The 16088-nt window shown below is 41.2% G+C and overlaps 2 protein-coding genes across 4 annotated transcripts; both read right to left on the minus strand.

Annotated features, from left to right (window-relative positions):
• Nucleotides 1-328: 328 nt before the first annotated feature.
• On the minus strand, nucleotides 329-3933 carry LOC131237766 (probable WRKY transcription factor 2). Of its 3 annotated transcripts, none has more exons than XM_058235742.1 (2): nucleotides 3145-3933; nucleotides 329-630 (listed from the first exon to the last, which is right to left on the minus strand). In XM_058235742.1, exons 1-2 carry the CDS (start codon nucleotides 3478-3480, stop codon nucleotides 577-579), a joined length of 390 nt encoding a protein of 129 aa, XP_058091725.1. In that variant the 5' UTR covers nucleotides 3481-3933; the 3' UTR covers nucleotides 329-576. The 3 variants fall into 3 exon arrangements, with proteins under 3 accessions (XP_058091725.1, XP_058091716.1, XP_058091733.1); XM_058235733.1 differs by lacking the exon at nucleotides 329-630 and adding an exon at nucleotides 1257-1345; XM_058235750.1 differs by lacking the exon at nucleotides 329-630 and adding an exon at nucleotides 1257-2085.
• A 5955-nt stretch (nucleotides 3934-9888) lies between these two features.
• LOC131237776 (probable L-type lectin-domain containing receptor kinase S.5) lies at nucleotides 9889-12275 on the minus strand. Its single transcript, XM_058235757.1, has one exon. It carries the CDS (start codon nucleotides 12190-12192, stop codon nucleotides 10237-10239), a length of 1956 nt encoding a protein of 651 aa, XP_058091740.1. The 5' UTR covers nucleotides 12193-12275; the 3' UTR covers nucleotides 9889-10236.
• Between the last annotated feature and the right edge of the window lie 3813 nt (nucleotides 12276-16088).

Here is a 16088-nt window from a genome sequence, read left to right on the forward strand (position 1 = left end):
ACCCTAGTCGCATGAGTGTCTGGTTATTCGGAAGCCATTCCGTAGGCTTCTCCCTCAATGTCGAACGACAGATCATCTCCAACGACAACGATGGCTGCAATCGGTAAGAAGACATGGCTGCCAGCGACGGGGAATGAAGAAGGTGGGCAGAAGAATCGTCTGCAGTCGCTCAACCACCGACGAATGGGGTTATTTTCGAGGGTAATGATTTTATCGCTGACGGACATGGCTGCCTAAACAAGTGTGGAGGGTTTCTTTAGGCGGCAGCCATGAATTGTGGCGAAAAGCTCCTCTGCACCTTAATACCAGCACCCGCATTCTCTTCCACGGTATAGAAGATTAGGAAATTTCTATCCAAAGACAAGCAAGATAAACACAAAACCAAAAGCTATATACATGAATAATAAAGATGGCCCATGGATGGGATGGTTACTATTACCTGATAAATGTGGTTCTTTAGAACCCTAAATAACCAATGATGGCCCGCCATAGGCATGGAATTACCTCAATTTTATCCAAGTTGTGCTTTGATATGTGTTTTTCAACACCTTTATATTGGAGTCAACTAGTCATTCCTTATTGGATTGCATTGTGGACAATCTTTTTAGGAGGTCCAACTCTGCCTTGATACTATAACAAATTTTCATTATTTTTGGAAATGGCTCATGATGTGTGATATTTAACAAGAAGCAGAAATCAAAAATCTTCTAAGCATTTTTTTTTTTTTTGGGTGCAAAGTTACGTATGGTCTGCTTATTTGAAACTGTTATCATCTCTAATGTCCATATTCTGAAAATTCTAGGTGAAAGGCTTACTGAAATTGTTGGAAGTCCATATCACATTATATGGCTGTGGAGGTACTTTAGTGGAATTATGACCAGATATAGATATATGGAGTGTAGAAGTCACTCTCTACATCTTATTATGTGGTGTTCCTCTGTTTTGTGGTGGTAAGCTTCAGTCTAATAGAAGTTCTCCTTGTCCATATGCATTGTGCTACTTTTTCCATTTCACCAGCTGTAGGATTTTATGTAAATATTTCTATGCTGTTATTTGCTAGAGTTACATTTACAAGTCTGTGCCAATGAAAAGGCCTTTTTTAACGCTGTCCATTGTTTTAGCACATGTTGGCCCACCTGATGATTATAGAGCCTGAGATTGGTCTGTTTCAGGCCGATGTAATACTCCAAACCATGATAGCTAATCTTGAGATGGGAAGAAAACAAAAGCAAAAGTGAAACAAAGTTAAAATCATAGACAACATAAGTCTCCCATTCATTCATATGGAAAATAAAAGTCTCAACCCATAGGATGATTGAAGATCTGGGGAAGAAAAATTGATTATCTGAAAAATGAAAAATGCCCAAGAAATCAGAACTTGCTTTGATGACAATTTGTTGTAGCAATATCAAAACAGCAAAATACTTCACATACCGCTTGAAAGCTAAAATTACCTCATACCAAATCATACGGTAGAAAAAACTCAAGGGACCGTTTGAATTCTCCAATTAGTCTAGCAACTAGTGGTAGGTGAAAACAAAGCAACACATAATTGAGTCAATTTCTACTCGGAAAATTGTCATTCTATTGTAATGTGCAGTTTTAGAAACCTTTATATAGGCTCTACTACATTTCGAGAGTAAGAGAGAAGTGTCTCTCTATTGTTCCCTCCTACCCTCCCACATACCATGTTAATCAATCCTCTTGTGATGAAGGAAAAAGTCTTAATTTAACAAAAGCAATAGCATTAGAACTCTGTGTAGTATCAAACATATCCCACCATGGGTAATATATTTCTAAAATTGGCCCTGCTGGAGCTATGGCTGATTGTATATGCTTCTAAAATAGTATCTAGTTGCTTGAATAGAATATATTCTGCTGGGGCTAGCCATAAATTCAATATTAGAGACAATAACATAATAAAAACACACAAAAAAAAAAAAAAAAGTTGAAAATCCTATTATAGATTCAAGATAGGATAAAATAACATAAGGGAAATTAATTGGAAGATGAAAAACTCACTTCTCTTGCCATTTCCTTGAAGTAGGGGACAGATGAGATTGCTTATTGAAAACAGGGACTGGGCTGAAAAAAAAAAATTAACAATAAAAGGATTGTGCAGCTGGTAATGGTCCAGGGAGTTTAACTGAGGGCTTATTTGGTCATTATCCCCTTTTTTTTCTTTTGATGAGTAAATGATGTTTTATTAGAAAAAGAAAGCCCAAGGGCCATAATAAAGCTAAGCCATTACAAAGAAGATCCTGCCAACAAAAAGGAGCACCCTCAATGCTAGCATTAGAATCTAGAAAAGACTCCCAAAACCTCCACCCAAGAGCCAACAAGACATCTAACTCTTTAAATTACATGTATCTTTGTGGTCACTTCTCCAAATATCTGACAAGAAATACCATTTCCCAAATCTCAAGTATGATATCTTAGCTGAAACCTATGTAGCCCAAAAACAGTGCAACAACATCTCCATTGTCGGTAATGGTTAAGAATCGGTGGGCATAACTTCAGATTTTGTTGGAAGGTTTTAGTTTAGAAACACCGACTTCCTTACCATGTTCTCTATATTTTCATGTTTTAATACTTGTGCATCAGCAAAATCAACCTATTAAGCAGTTTGTTCAAAACTCAGGGAAGTCAAAGTCAAAAGCCATCTAACCAGTTTCCAGGTCAATTCAAGTTTTCAAACTTGTTATGACAACTCATTCTTAATCCCATCACAGCAATGTCAGACAAAAGAAGCAAATAACACCTTTCCAAAATTTCTCCCATATCAGAAGATCCAAGCTCCTCAATCATTGGCTTCTTTTGAGCATGAGCAGTTATAATTTTTTTTTTCTTAAACAATTTAGGTCACAGTCTCCAATCTTTTGAGGAATCAATAAGATCAAAGGTCTCGATCACCTAAACATGGGCCTCTAAACACCCAAGGCTGTAGTGTGCCAAGCATGTTTGGTGATCACGTAATTTCTCAAAAGAACGCTGGCCTCAAGACAATTGATGCATCAAAAAAGATAATGCAGCTCATTCCACCACGACAGCATATCCATGCATTTTATCAAATACCCAAAAGTCGAAACTAGCAATGCAACTCTAAAAACAGGAACTCATAAGAAAAAGTAAAACATACGCAACCTGTGAATTTGGAAGAATGACCGGAGAATCCAGCAATGCCGTGGGGCTGAGAGCAGGCCGTATTGTGAGATACGGCGAATGAACAGCTGGCGAAGACAACAGGTTGACAGACCGATACCGAGCAGTATTGATCCTCAGCGCATTGAAACCACACCTCGCAGCCCTTCTCTCGGCAATACTCACTCTGCTTCCTCCATTCCTAACTATTGGCCCTGGGGGGTTCCAATCGCAGAAATCCTCTTCACTCCTAGCAGCAACAGAAGCATCGACGAATCCGCCCCCATCAGATATCTTCTCAGGATAGACACAGGTAGAGGCGGACCTTTCGACCTTCATCCTCAGGCAGCCATCACCTTTGGGCCTATATTTAGAATAAAAAGTTACGGAATTAAAAAATGAGATCCATTTAATGTCAAAAACAGAATTTTAGCTGCAACTTGTGCTGAAGAATCTCTTGACGGTTTTGAGAACTCTGGATTCCGTTCTGCCAGAGATTTTCCCTTTGAAACTTCTAGTGACGTTGCAACTGGGGATTTTTGAAAATTTTCTGAATCTTTTGCTGCAGCTGTGGATTTTTTAAAATTTTCCAAATCTTTTGCTGCAACTTCAATGGAAGAATCTCCCATCAATTTTGACAACACTAGATTACTCTTTGCTAGAGATTTTCCGTTTGAAATGTCGGCATCTGCATCCCCAACATTGTTTATTCTCTCTGGCAACTTTGAAGCAGTAGATTGTCCGAAAGAATCTGCTTTGACGTTGAAAACCCTAGATCCTCCTTTGCTGGAGATTTTCTGTTAATCGGCCTCGATAATCGGTATTGGTAACTGGCACTGATAATCGGCCTCGACAATCGGAATCGGTCAAACAAAGCCTAAGGGAAGGTCACAATGTGGACATTAAACCATTATTGCCCAACAATGTGGTCATTTAACTAACATTGCTTTCAAAGAGTGACTTATATAAGGGATTCATACACAACTTAATGGGCATACATACATCGCACTGGGCCTCAACCATAGGCGTTGAATACCTCATAATGGGCCTTGCCAAATAGGGCGGAAATACATCACAATGGGCCTCATCATATGGGCGGGGAATACATTACAATGGGCTTTGCCAAATGAGCCGAAAATATATCACAATGGGCCTCATCATATGGGTCGGCAATATGTCACAATGGGCCTTGCCAAATGAGCCGAAAATATATCACAATGGCTCTCATCATATGGGCCGGGAATACATCACAATGGGCCTTGCCAAATGGGCCAAAAATATATCACAATGGACCTCATCATATAAGCCGGGAATACGTCACAATGGGCCTTGCCAAATGGGCTGAAAATATATCATAATGGGCCTCATCATATGGGCCAGGAATACGTCACAATGGGCCTCAACCCATGGGCCCCAAATACATCACATCAGGCCTCAACGGACGGGCCACAAATACATCAAGATGGGCCTCAATGGCAAGTGGGCCACATCACATGGGCCGCGTTATATGGGCCGCACCAATGGGCCTTATGTATATTAAATGGACCGCACCAATGGGCCTCACCAACCACACCATTCACTTATATGCTTAAGATCAATTTTGAGCATAAAGAAAATAAATTATATTGAAAGGTTATCTGGACCGCATTCCAAATATAAGTGGCGATAATGATTTCCACCATTAAAATCCCCAAGGCTCACCATAACATTTCGTTTCCATCCAAGCAGTTGATAAGGTCACACAGACCTAATAGAAATAAATAAATAAATTTTACATTTATCCAAAACCTCTGGACTAGGGGAGTGTCAATGGTAGACGTTCAATTCACCACTGTTACCAGCAGTGGCCCATCAGATAACTAGATCTGTCTCATTGTGCCTCACGCCTTAAATGAGCTCTCAAAATGGTTGGACAGTTTGGATGCAACACATGCATCGTGGTGGGTCTCATAAGGATGGACGGTGTGGAGAGAACACATACATCATTGGGGGTCCCCTACTGTCCAGCAGCCCAGCCAAGATGGCTGGACAGCAGAGATAAAACACATACGTCATAATAGGTCCCACCATCCAATGGTGTGGACGGTGTGGGTAAAACACACACCATAGTGGGTCCCACGTGGGGCCCACCATAACATTTGTTTTCCATCCAATCTGTTGATAAGGTCACACGGACCTGGATGAAAAGGAAAAACAAATTTCATATGGATCCAAACTTCTATGCCACCCAAAAGGGTTTCAATAGCAGATGTTCAATTCCTCTATTTCCTGCCGTGTGGGCCACCTGAGTTTCATATACAGCTGATTTTTGGAGGGCCCACTGCCCTAAAGGGCCCCATCAAAACGCACGGTGTTGATGTTCCCACACATCACGGTGGGGCCCACGGCTTGGACCTGTGGCCCCTGCCCGTCCGTCCACAGCGCAGCAGCGCCTGCTGCTCTGGTCATCAGCAGCAGCGGGTGTTGTTGCCTATTTTTATTTTTTTATTTTTCAGAAAAATTGGTTTTTCTATGGTTTTTCACAGGTGGGGTCCGCATCAAGAATCCAACCCAACCATTGGTCTCTATGGCCCAAGACAGACCCATCAAGCCCAATATTCGACATGTTTTGATGTGCAGAAACATCAAGGTAGATTTCAATAGTAAAAACACTGTTTTCTATGCAATGGCCCACCAGATAATCGGATTGGCTCCATTTTTTGGGTCAACGCCTAAAATGATTTGGGAAATAGGATGGACGGCGTGGATTGAATTCATGCATCAAGGTAGGGCCTGCATGAGCAGCCCACCCAAAAAGGCTTGTTGTTAGTACACCACACTGTCAGTTCAACTTCACTGTGCAGCCACGTCCAGCGTCGCTAGACGCTAGACGGTTTGGGTAACACATATATAGGGTGGGCCCCACGTGTGGGGACCACGGCTGATGGGTCCCACGTGGACGTGGTCCACTTGATTAGATCAACCTGATACTTCTGTTTTTCCATCACCAAAGGGTAGGGCTACATGGCTTGGATGGTTGGATAAGACATACATCAAGGTGGGGTACATCCGGGTGGGCCACACGGCCACATCATCACACAAAAATGAAAAGGAGAGGAAGAGAGAGAGAGAGAGAGAGAGAGAGAGAGAGAGAGAGAAAGAAAGGGACACGTGCGATGGAGGGACCCCGACACTATGGGCCCTCCCTTCCATGCATTCAATCATACATCAAGTGGGTCCCAATATTTGTGGGCCCACCAAATCAAAAATCAACGGTAGAGATTCCTTCTCCACCAAAATGGAAGGTCTAGATGACCTCTTTCAAACTTAGAAAGTAAACATCATGGTCGGGTTTATGAAGATTGGCCCCATCATGGAATAATCATGTGGATCATAGTGGGTCATCCACCACAACTAGGGTCCAAAGTGAGATTCATACCATCAATCGGTTGGCCTCACTTGGCCCATCATAAAAATATGAAATCTAGACCTATAGAAGCACCCACCGTTTGATCTTCTTGGTTCAATGGAACGCTGATCTCCTTGTGCTTCTCTTTGATGGAAGATGATGAGAGATGAATGGCTAGGATGAAGGATTTTGGGGTGGAAAGTGGGCCACACAACACTCACTTTTCTCTCATTTGGGATGCTTGGATGTCTATTTTTTCTCTCTTAGAATGGCTTAGAAAATGTGTTGAGAAAGAGAGAGAGAATGGTGGTTGTAAGGGAGAGGTGATGGATGTGAGTGATGATGTGAGGTGATGGTGTACTTGAGATGTATGGGTGTGTAAGAGAGAGGATGAGAAAGAGTTGACTTTGGGGTTGCTTGACTTGAGAAGAAAGAAAGCATTGATTGATTGATTGATTGATGGGACATGATGTAAAGATTTTCTTGGGATTGCAAACGCGCGGTATTTTTTCTTGAACTGAACGCGGGTCCACATCTCCCTGCCAGGGTATCAGATCGATATGCAAGACGCGGCATTAGAACCGCGACGACGATGCGGTCACAATGGTATAAGTCTCGGATTAAGCCGACTCAAATCTACGGAATACGACTTAGGGTACCACACAAACGCCGATAATAGATCGCGGGTCCCCGAAATTCGATGGGGAGGACCGTAGAAGCTTATGGAATAGTACAGGCTAGGATACGGGTCTCACAGCTCTCCCTTCCTAATAAAAATTGTCCTCAAAATTTAAAACAGAACACGACCAATACAGAGCTTACCCAGGGAGGGAAATCTTATCAGAACACAACATCCCAACATAGTCAAACACCTAAGAGATGGGGACAACGCCCACGAATCTCAGCCTCCTACTCCCAAGACGCCTCATCAGCACTACGATGACCTTATTGAATATAAGATCCTGGATCAGAAATGATGCACCCGGCCTAGGGCATTTACACATTCCATGCACCCGGCCTTCGGTCTAAGTTGAGCGATTCTAGACGCTATCCCGAGTCGACATACGCAATGGGTGTCAAGCCCGGTGAGACGGTCATTATTCAATAGTTTCGAGTCTAGCGGGCCACTAACGTGCGATCTATATCTAATTCGGTGAATCTGGGCATTTTCAGGATGGATTGGGCAACGAGATTTCTCATGCACTATAATTGAGGTTTGGATTAGCTAAATTCATAGTGTGGCCCATTTGTAATTAGTGAAAATGGTAATTCGGCTCTAATCACCGTAATTCAACTATACGTGAAGCTATTCGAATTAGTAAAATATAACAAAAAAATTTAAAAAAATATTAATTTATTTAGATAGTATGATTCCTAGTATGATTAGAAGCAATTCCTAAGAAAAAATCGAATACAAAAACTCTAAGATGAAAAAGATATGCGTGGTTTATCGGCAATGTGTAGTTGCAGAAATTTTCAGTTTCAATAGGTCTATTTCATATAATAATTTTGGTACTTTTAATTCTTATATGATTTTTATTAATTTTATAGTAGTTCATCATCAAGTATACTTTATCTATACCAAAATTTATTACATTTTGAATTATAAAAAAATTCTAAATTTTCTGGGAGTATCAACTGCCTAAAACTAATGATTTTGGTACAATTTCTAAAAAGTCCTAAAATTAACCTCCTTTACTTCTTGTTTTTATTATTTATTTATTTTTTCATAAAAATAGACTCATCAAGATTCAATATTGTTTTTGAATCACCTCAATCGGAGTTGTAGAAAAACATATTTAACTTTTTGAAGTTAATACACTGAAACTGTCAAAATCTGAACATGCAGAAAATTGTTGAACAGAGTTACTCGGTTGCACTGTCCAAATTTTCTTGGTTGCTCGAGGTTTAATCGGTGTAACCGAGCAGGGCTGCCCCAGTTCCCCCAGCTTGTTTGGTGCAACCGAAACTTGCTGTTCATTTTCTTCAAAATTCTCAAGTTTCACTTAGTCGAGCAGTTTTTATAGATCCAAGGTAATTTCCTTTTGGTCTCAAACACATGCATATGCACTCCAGTTAATAAATCAAAAGTAACGCCCAAGGACATCCAAGTCTCAGTTGGCAAAAATCCGGGGTGTTATAGTTGTACACGAATTGAGTTGGCTCAGTTAACTCACTTGACTCGACTTGAAAAAGTTTGATTCAACTCGGTTCAAAACTGAGTTTGAGCCGAGTCGAGTTCGAGCTTGTTCGAGTTCGAATCGAACCTCAACTCGATTGAACTCAAATCGAACTAGTTCAATGACTTGATTATTTTGATATTGATGTTGCTCACCAAGTGTTGGATGAAATGACTCAACGAAGTGTTGTTTCGAGTGCATATATTCTCTGTGGGATCAACTGGTGGCGAGGAAGGTATGGATATGAAACAAATCACTATGGAAAAAAAAAAAAAAAAACATTACATTATAAAACTACTCTTGTATCTTGATTTTAATGCTACCTACTGAGTGTTTGATGGAATACATGTATACTGTTGTTGTTGTTTTGCATACTGTGAGAATTCGAAGGTGCACTCCATGTGTTTAAGAAAATGTTGCACAGGCTCAAACTCGGCTGGAACTGGCCTGAGTTGCTGATTGAACTGAGCCGAGTTGGCCAATCAGGCTCGAGGACCGAGCCGAGCTAAGTTCAAGCTAGGTCAGCTAGTGGCCGAGCCAAGTCAAGCTGTGACAAGCTCAGCTTGGTTTGACTCGTGTATAGCTCTAATTATGGGGCCCACTTTGATGTAGTTTTTTTTTTTTTTTTTCTATCCACGTCATGCATCCATTTTTGCCATATCATTTTAGGCTACATGCTTAAGAAGTGATGATTGAACATCCCTCCATTAAAACTTCTTATGGCCCACCATAATGTTTTCATAATGTTTATTTTCCATCCAACCTATATAAACCTATATATAAGGCCACATTAATGAAGGGAAAACACAAATATAAGCTTCACTCAAAACTTTTGTAGTCTATTATAAGTTGTAAATGTTTACTCTCCACTGTTTCCTATGGCATAGTCTACCCGTGACTTGGATGTGCTTCTTTTTTAAGCTCATGCCCTAAAATGATATGGAAAAAAATGATAGATGGCGTGGATATAAAATCCATGCATCAAAGTGGGTCGAACAGTCAGGATCAGACCATCTTGGGTGAGGCCGGGGCATACCTAATCTGTTCACTTTTTTGGGATGTATAAGAAATTAAAAATAATAATAATAATAATAAGTTAATATAAAAATAAAAAATATACATAGATAGAAGAGTTTGTCAAAAACTAATGACAAAAAAAAAAAAGAAAGAAAGAAAAAAAGTGCCATTACATAGGGATTTGAAGAAGGTGTTTAAAGGTAATTTTGTCTAGAAAAAACATAAAAATTAGAGTTGATGCACGAATATATAAAAGAATAATGTTTTGAAATGCAATATTATTTAAGCACTCACACGTTATGGTGGGCCTATTCACAAAAGGTAATTAACTAAAACATGCAAGATCTTTCATGAGTGTCCCTGCCAAAATAAGGAGGTCCTTTCATCTTCTGTGCCCATTTACATGTCTTTTTAGATTCCGTGCAAAACAAAAAATACATAAATAAATAAATAACCATTATTGTATCGAATCCCTACAACAGCGAAGAATACATCAGATTCAAATAGACGTCAATCAATGGAATGCTCCTCAATGCAAATTGCAACAGCCTCATGAAGACGGCCCACCGCTGGCCACATGAAAGCAGGCTTCTCATTGGGTGGAATTGGCGGGCCAGCTTCACCGGTCAACATCTGCAAGACCACCCTCATGGATGGCCTCTCATTAGGGTTTGGATGGCAACAAGCCAACCCCAACGTAAGCACATGGCCCACCTGCTCCTCTTCAAAACCTCCATGCATCTGAGGATCTACTGCATCCAACAGCTTCTCTCTCCCATACAACCCCCACAGCCAATCCACGATGCCGTCGTTGCCGGGTGGCCGGCCGCATGTGACTTCGATGGCAAATACCCCAAAACCATATACATCCGTCTCTGCACTTGCTCTACCGGTGAGATAATACTCCGGTGCAATATAACCCGGCGTTCCGGCAATCACACTCGTGGAATGGTGCGTCCCACCATCGTATTGAACAGTTCGAGCCAGCCCAAAATCACCCAACCGAGCTTTGTATTCATTATCTAGCATCACATTGCTAGATTTTACGTCGCGATGCAACACCCTCCGGTCGCACCCGTCATGAAGGTAGCTCAGAGCGGATGCAACTCCTTGAATCATCTTATGCCTTCTATCCCAACTCAGTAAAATCTCAGTCCCTACCGAGCTATCATTGTAAAATAAGAGCTTATCTAAGCTTCCTCTAGGCAAGTACTCATACACAAGAAGAAACTCACCACTTTCGTAGCACCACCCGATCAAATGCACAAGGTTCCTGTGACGGAGACGGCTGATCGTCTTCACCTCCGCCACAAACTCTTGTTCGCCTTGGCTCGAGTCCTTGGACAACCTTTTCACGGCGACATCCTTATTGATCCCTTTTAAGAAGCCCTTGTAGACGGTTCCGAACCCGCCTTGACCGAGCTTGTTCTTGGGGTGGAAATTTGCAGTCGCGGATTTGAGATCCTTGAGCCGGAACTTGTGTGGACCTTTTGTGGAGTTTTCAAGCACCCCCAGTAATTCTTGAAGCCTCACATCGCTCTTGATCTTTCTTCTCCAGCAAAGGTAAGATGTAAGCCCACAACAGAGGAGAAGAGGCAAGAGAATCCCAAGCAAAACCCACACGATCCACATCTTATTTTTCCCCGCAATTTCGTCTATGGAGAAATTCCATTTGGTTATACAGTTAAGCTGGGTGTAATTACTGGTCGAACCCGAAAATCCGATGTAAACATCTTCGGGAAGATGTTCTGATAGATCCATGGTTTCCGTAATTATGTGGTGGCTTGTTGTATCGTTAAACATGGAAACATTGACAGTCATGTTTTTTGATATTCCATCATATCGAATGCTAGCGACCACATCCACTCCGCTGGAGAGATTAACACCCCATCTTTTTAGTGGAACTTGGATGTTGGAGTTTATGCTGTTGACGTTGATGCCCACATGATTGTCATCTTCATCGCCCATATGGCTTTTCCTAGTATCAAATTCGATTGCAACTATTCGATTTGCGGGGGAACCGTTCAAGCTTGAATTCACTATCCCAAGCCACTGGCCATGGCTGTTCATCGGGAGTTCCGGATTGCTGGTCAGAATGAAGGCCAAACCTTCACCGGGGGGTCCGCTATTTTCCGTCTCGCCAACGATATTCAACGCAAAGGTGGAGTGGAAGGATGCAATGACCGTGCCGTTCTTCTTCTTTTTCCATAGCTTGATCGTGTCCTTATACAGAAGCCTCCCGGACGAGTTCTTCATTAAATGTTGGTAATTACGATTGCCCGTATCAGTGGTGATTTGCAAAGCTCCGTAGTATATTCTTGAATTGCCGTGGTGTATGAAATCTCGCATATCACGATCTTCAAACGTAGTGTAATTGATGGGGAGACAAGATACTTGAGAGAAAAGAGCCAAGAACATGAGCACCAGGAGAGACGTAGGAGTAGGAAAAGGGTGAAGCGATGCCATGTGAAAGTGATATATTCGGATTCGATAGCAGCCGGAGAGCTGATGGGCCTTGTTTGTGTTTGTTTAAGGAGGAAGATGATCACAAGCAATGCAGATTTAGATAGATAAATAGAGGGTGCAACTAGGAGACCATTCAAAGAAATGAAGCTTCCTTGTATGCATCTTAGCCGTGGAATTTCTGCGTGAATCGGCTTCCTTGCATGTTTCTTGAGGGAGAGATTCCTGAATGAGACAATGGAGTCTCCGTCATTCGTGCAGAGAAGTACGCTGGAATTCATATCACACATATGCACCGTTCATTAGGTCAAGCCAACCACTTACATACCGATACGATGATCCAAACCTTAAATCAGTGGTATGAAAATTTGGATGGACAAGATCAGTCCTATAAGGTAGGTCCAAAGAAGATGTAGGACCATTATATTGCAGTGATCCATTTATTGTAGTGGTAGAATATTGGAATGAACTGAATGGACGGTCCAGATAGGTGATAAAGATGCTAACTAATTCATATGCAACTAGGTGCATGGGAAGGTTTCCATACACTGGGCCCACTGGATGATTTCTCCTCTTGAGATGTTGCACTACGGATGTACCATTGGGGCCTTTTCTGTGATTCAAATCACTGATATAATGAAACACTTTATGGCCATATGATAAAAATCTTCCGGAAGAAAATTACTAGCTCTTCAAAAAATAATTTGTAATGATAGAAAGGAAAATTACGTAACATTGATCCCATTCAACCGTATATGGACAGGATCTTACAATCTGAGGGATTTCTGGTATATATATAGGCCATCGAGAGTGAGACCCATCATACAGCGGTCTGGATCAATGGACCATGGCCCCACTTGCGTATATAGCTATTAACGGCAACAGAAGCATGCATTCAAATGGAAAACGTGGTCAATGGAGTGTGGATGTGCACTTGCGCAGCTTCCTCGCAGGCCACGGGAGAAATTTAGGGTGTGTTTGAATTCACGGTTTGGAGTGTATAGTTTCGTATTAGTGGGGTTGATGGTACATGTCCCTCGTTTGGAAATGAACAGCGGGCGATGCATTCAACGCGTGCGAATACACCCGAGAACCACTTTGCATCATCAATGGAATTGTACCGCACAACTGGCCGAACATTCAGTCGGACGTAAACAGGAAGAAAGCATTTTCTTCTTTCACTGTGTTGCTGGTAATGCCCAGTATGGCCGTCTTTTGACAAATCCACACCGTCCATCATCTTCCTCTCGAGATTTAAACCATGAATCGTAAGCTTTGATCATCCGATGATGTGTCCCACTGAGACAATCAAGCTTAAACAACAGCCGAACAATCTTCTTTTGATCATTGTAGCGATCATGAGGAAGTACATGGCCATGAAAGGTCAACATGTTTTTGATGGGTTTCTCTCCCTCTACCTGATGAACGGTTCAGATCAACCTTTCACTGCATGATGGTGGACCACAACGAAAAGACGGAACCTCTATTTCATAACAGAGTCGACGTACGTCGACTCTGTGAAGTTTGGTCGCCCACTTATTGAAGCTTCTTGGAAAATTCACTCCACCCATTGGATTTAGGACAAAAAACCATCTAGAAGTGAGTGTTTTTGGAGTGAAATCAGCGTGGCCCATAAGGGTGTTTACTCCGCCGTCCATTTCATGTTTAACGGTTGAGATTCTGCAATAGTTTGCATAGAAACAAAAGGACACCTAGGCAAGGGTAATGCCCACCCTTTGAAGTGAATGAACGTCTCAAATCATTCAATGGAACAATGAGTGAGCCCCACTACACGCACGTATATACATCTTGTGGTCCTTCCGATCATTTCCAAACATTGATCTGACATGAAATTGTATACATGCTAGAGTAATACGTCCTATCCAAACATTGGTTAGTGGCACGTCTCCGCTGGATGTATTCTGAATATCACCCAACGTATACGTGAACAATACCAAATACAATACAATACAACTAAAACGTGAATCCAAACACGCCCTTAGACCTGCGCGTACGGACAGCAAATTTGAGGACGAAAATACCCCTCCCTTTTGAAGGTGAGCGCTGACGCTCTTCCAACCGAGAGTTGTACGAACGGCTCAAAAGAGATCAAAGTTACATGGCCCCACAACTATGTATTTATTATATCCACAACGTTCATCCATATTTCAAGATCATTTCGAAGCATTATCCAAAAAAAAAAAAAAAATCATATCCAAAGATCAACTGGACCACACCACAAAGAGCAGCGGAAAAACAGATTTTCACCGTTAAAAATTTTGTAGGGCCCACCACTTGATAGTTAGATCTGTCTTATTTTACGTCTCAAGCTTAATATGAGCTCGCCAAATAGATGGACGGTTTGGATGTAACATAGACCTCATGATGGGACCCACAAAAGGCGATGGGGTTTACAATAGCAAAAAAAAAAAAAAAACCAGGAACCTGTAGCTACGGATTATAACCGTAGCCATAGCCGTAGCCCTGCTTTTTTGATATGTATTGAAGGTCTTTCGAGATATATCGAAAAAGGTCCCGAACTGTCCAACAACTTTGCCTCAAAATTTCTGCAGTTTTACCTATGGCTACGGATTATAACCATAGCCATAACTGTAGTCCATTGTAGTTTGTATATTTTTTTTTTAATTTTTTAAACTTTTTATTTTTACATGGAGAACTTCATTCTACGTACATTTTTCTCTAATACATATTTATATAAATATGTATATATAAGCATATAAATTTTTTTTTCTCTCTTTTAATTCATTTCTTTGTCTATTTATTCAACAAGCATATTTCCTAAACTAGAATGATTTACTTAACATACCACATATGATTTTGGGGGTAGGAGAAGCTAATTTAGCCAATAAACCTAGTTATTTTCCAAGATTCCATTAGGTCGATGGTCAAAAATCCATTTCATTCACTTCGTGGTCAATTTCAATCACTTGGCGATCAAACTAGAAATTGAGCGGGGCAAACTAGAAATTGAGCGGGAAAAATATGAAATTGAGCGGGGCCAACGAGAAACTCAGCGGGGCAAACATGAAATTGAGCGAGGTAAACTAGAAATTTAGTGAGGCAAACATGAATTTCAGTGGGGCAAACATGAAATTCAGCGGGGCAAACTAGAAATTCAGCGGGGCAAACACGAAATTCAGCGGGGCAAACACAAAATTCAGTGGGGCAAACTAGAAATTAAGCGGGACAAACTAGAAATTCAGCAAGGCAAATATAAAATTCAGCGGGGCAAACTTGAAATTGAGCAGGGCAAACATGAAATTGAGTGGGGCAAACTATAAATTCAGCAGGGCAAACATAAAATTGAGCGGGGCCAACGAGAAATTCAGCGAGGCAAACATGAAATTCAGCAGGGCAAACGGTGGGGAACAAAATATATTTGTGTTTTCCCCTTATTAATGTTTAAGAGATCTTATGAACCAGTTAGATGGCAAATAAACATGTTAGGCCTAGAAGCACTAGTCTGTCTGGAGCTCAGAACTAGCAGGGCAGTACCTAATCCACCGTTAGACTTTCTTAACATGTCAGCACCTCAAATGATCGCGTGTTGTACCGAAGAGAGAAGCTGATTGGCTAGTGTACAGCTGCTGTAGGTACGTGTCGTTGGAAGAGGAGCACTAACGCTCCTCGATCTCTACGTTGTACGAACGGTTCAAAGGAGATCAAAGTAGCCACACAATGATGTATTTATTATATCTAGATTATTTTAGAGCATTATCCAAAAAACTGAATCATATCCAAAGATCATCTGGACCACACCATAAATAGTAGTAGAAATAATGATTTTCACCGTTAAACAATCTATAGGGCCCACCATAATGTTTATTTTACATCCAATCTTTTCATATGGTTACAAACACCTGAATGAAGAGTAAAAA

This window comes from Magnolia sinica, chromosome 1 (assembly GCF_029962835.1).
Source record: "Magnolia sinica isolate HGM2019 chromosome 1, MsV1, whole genome shotgun sequence".
In the NCBI taxonomy this organism is placed as follows: domain Eukaryota; kingdom Viridiplantae; phylum Streptophyta; class Magnoliopsida; order Magnoliales; family Magnoliaceae; genus Magnolia; species Magnolia sinica.

Coding starts and splice junctions, on each gene's coding strand:
- LOC131237766 (XM_058235733.1), bottom strand. CDS start 3,480: ATGAAGGTCGAAAGGTCCGCCTCTACCTGTGTCTATCCTGAGAAGATA. Junction 1,346..3,144: donor TCATTCTTCCAAATTCACAG/GTTGCGTATGTT, acceptor TTCATTTTTCAG/ATAATCAATTTTTCTTCCCC.
- LOC131237776 (XM_058235757.1), bottom strand. CDS start 12,192: ATGGCATCGCTTCACCCTTTTCCTACTCCTACGTCTCTCCTGGTGCTC.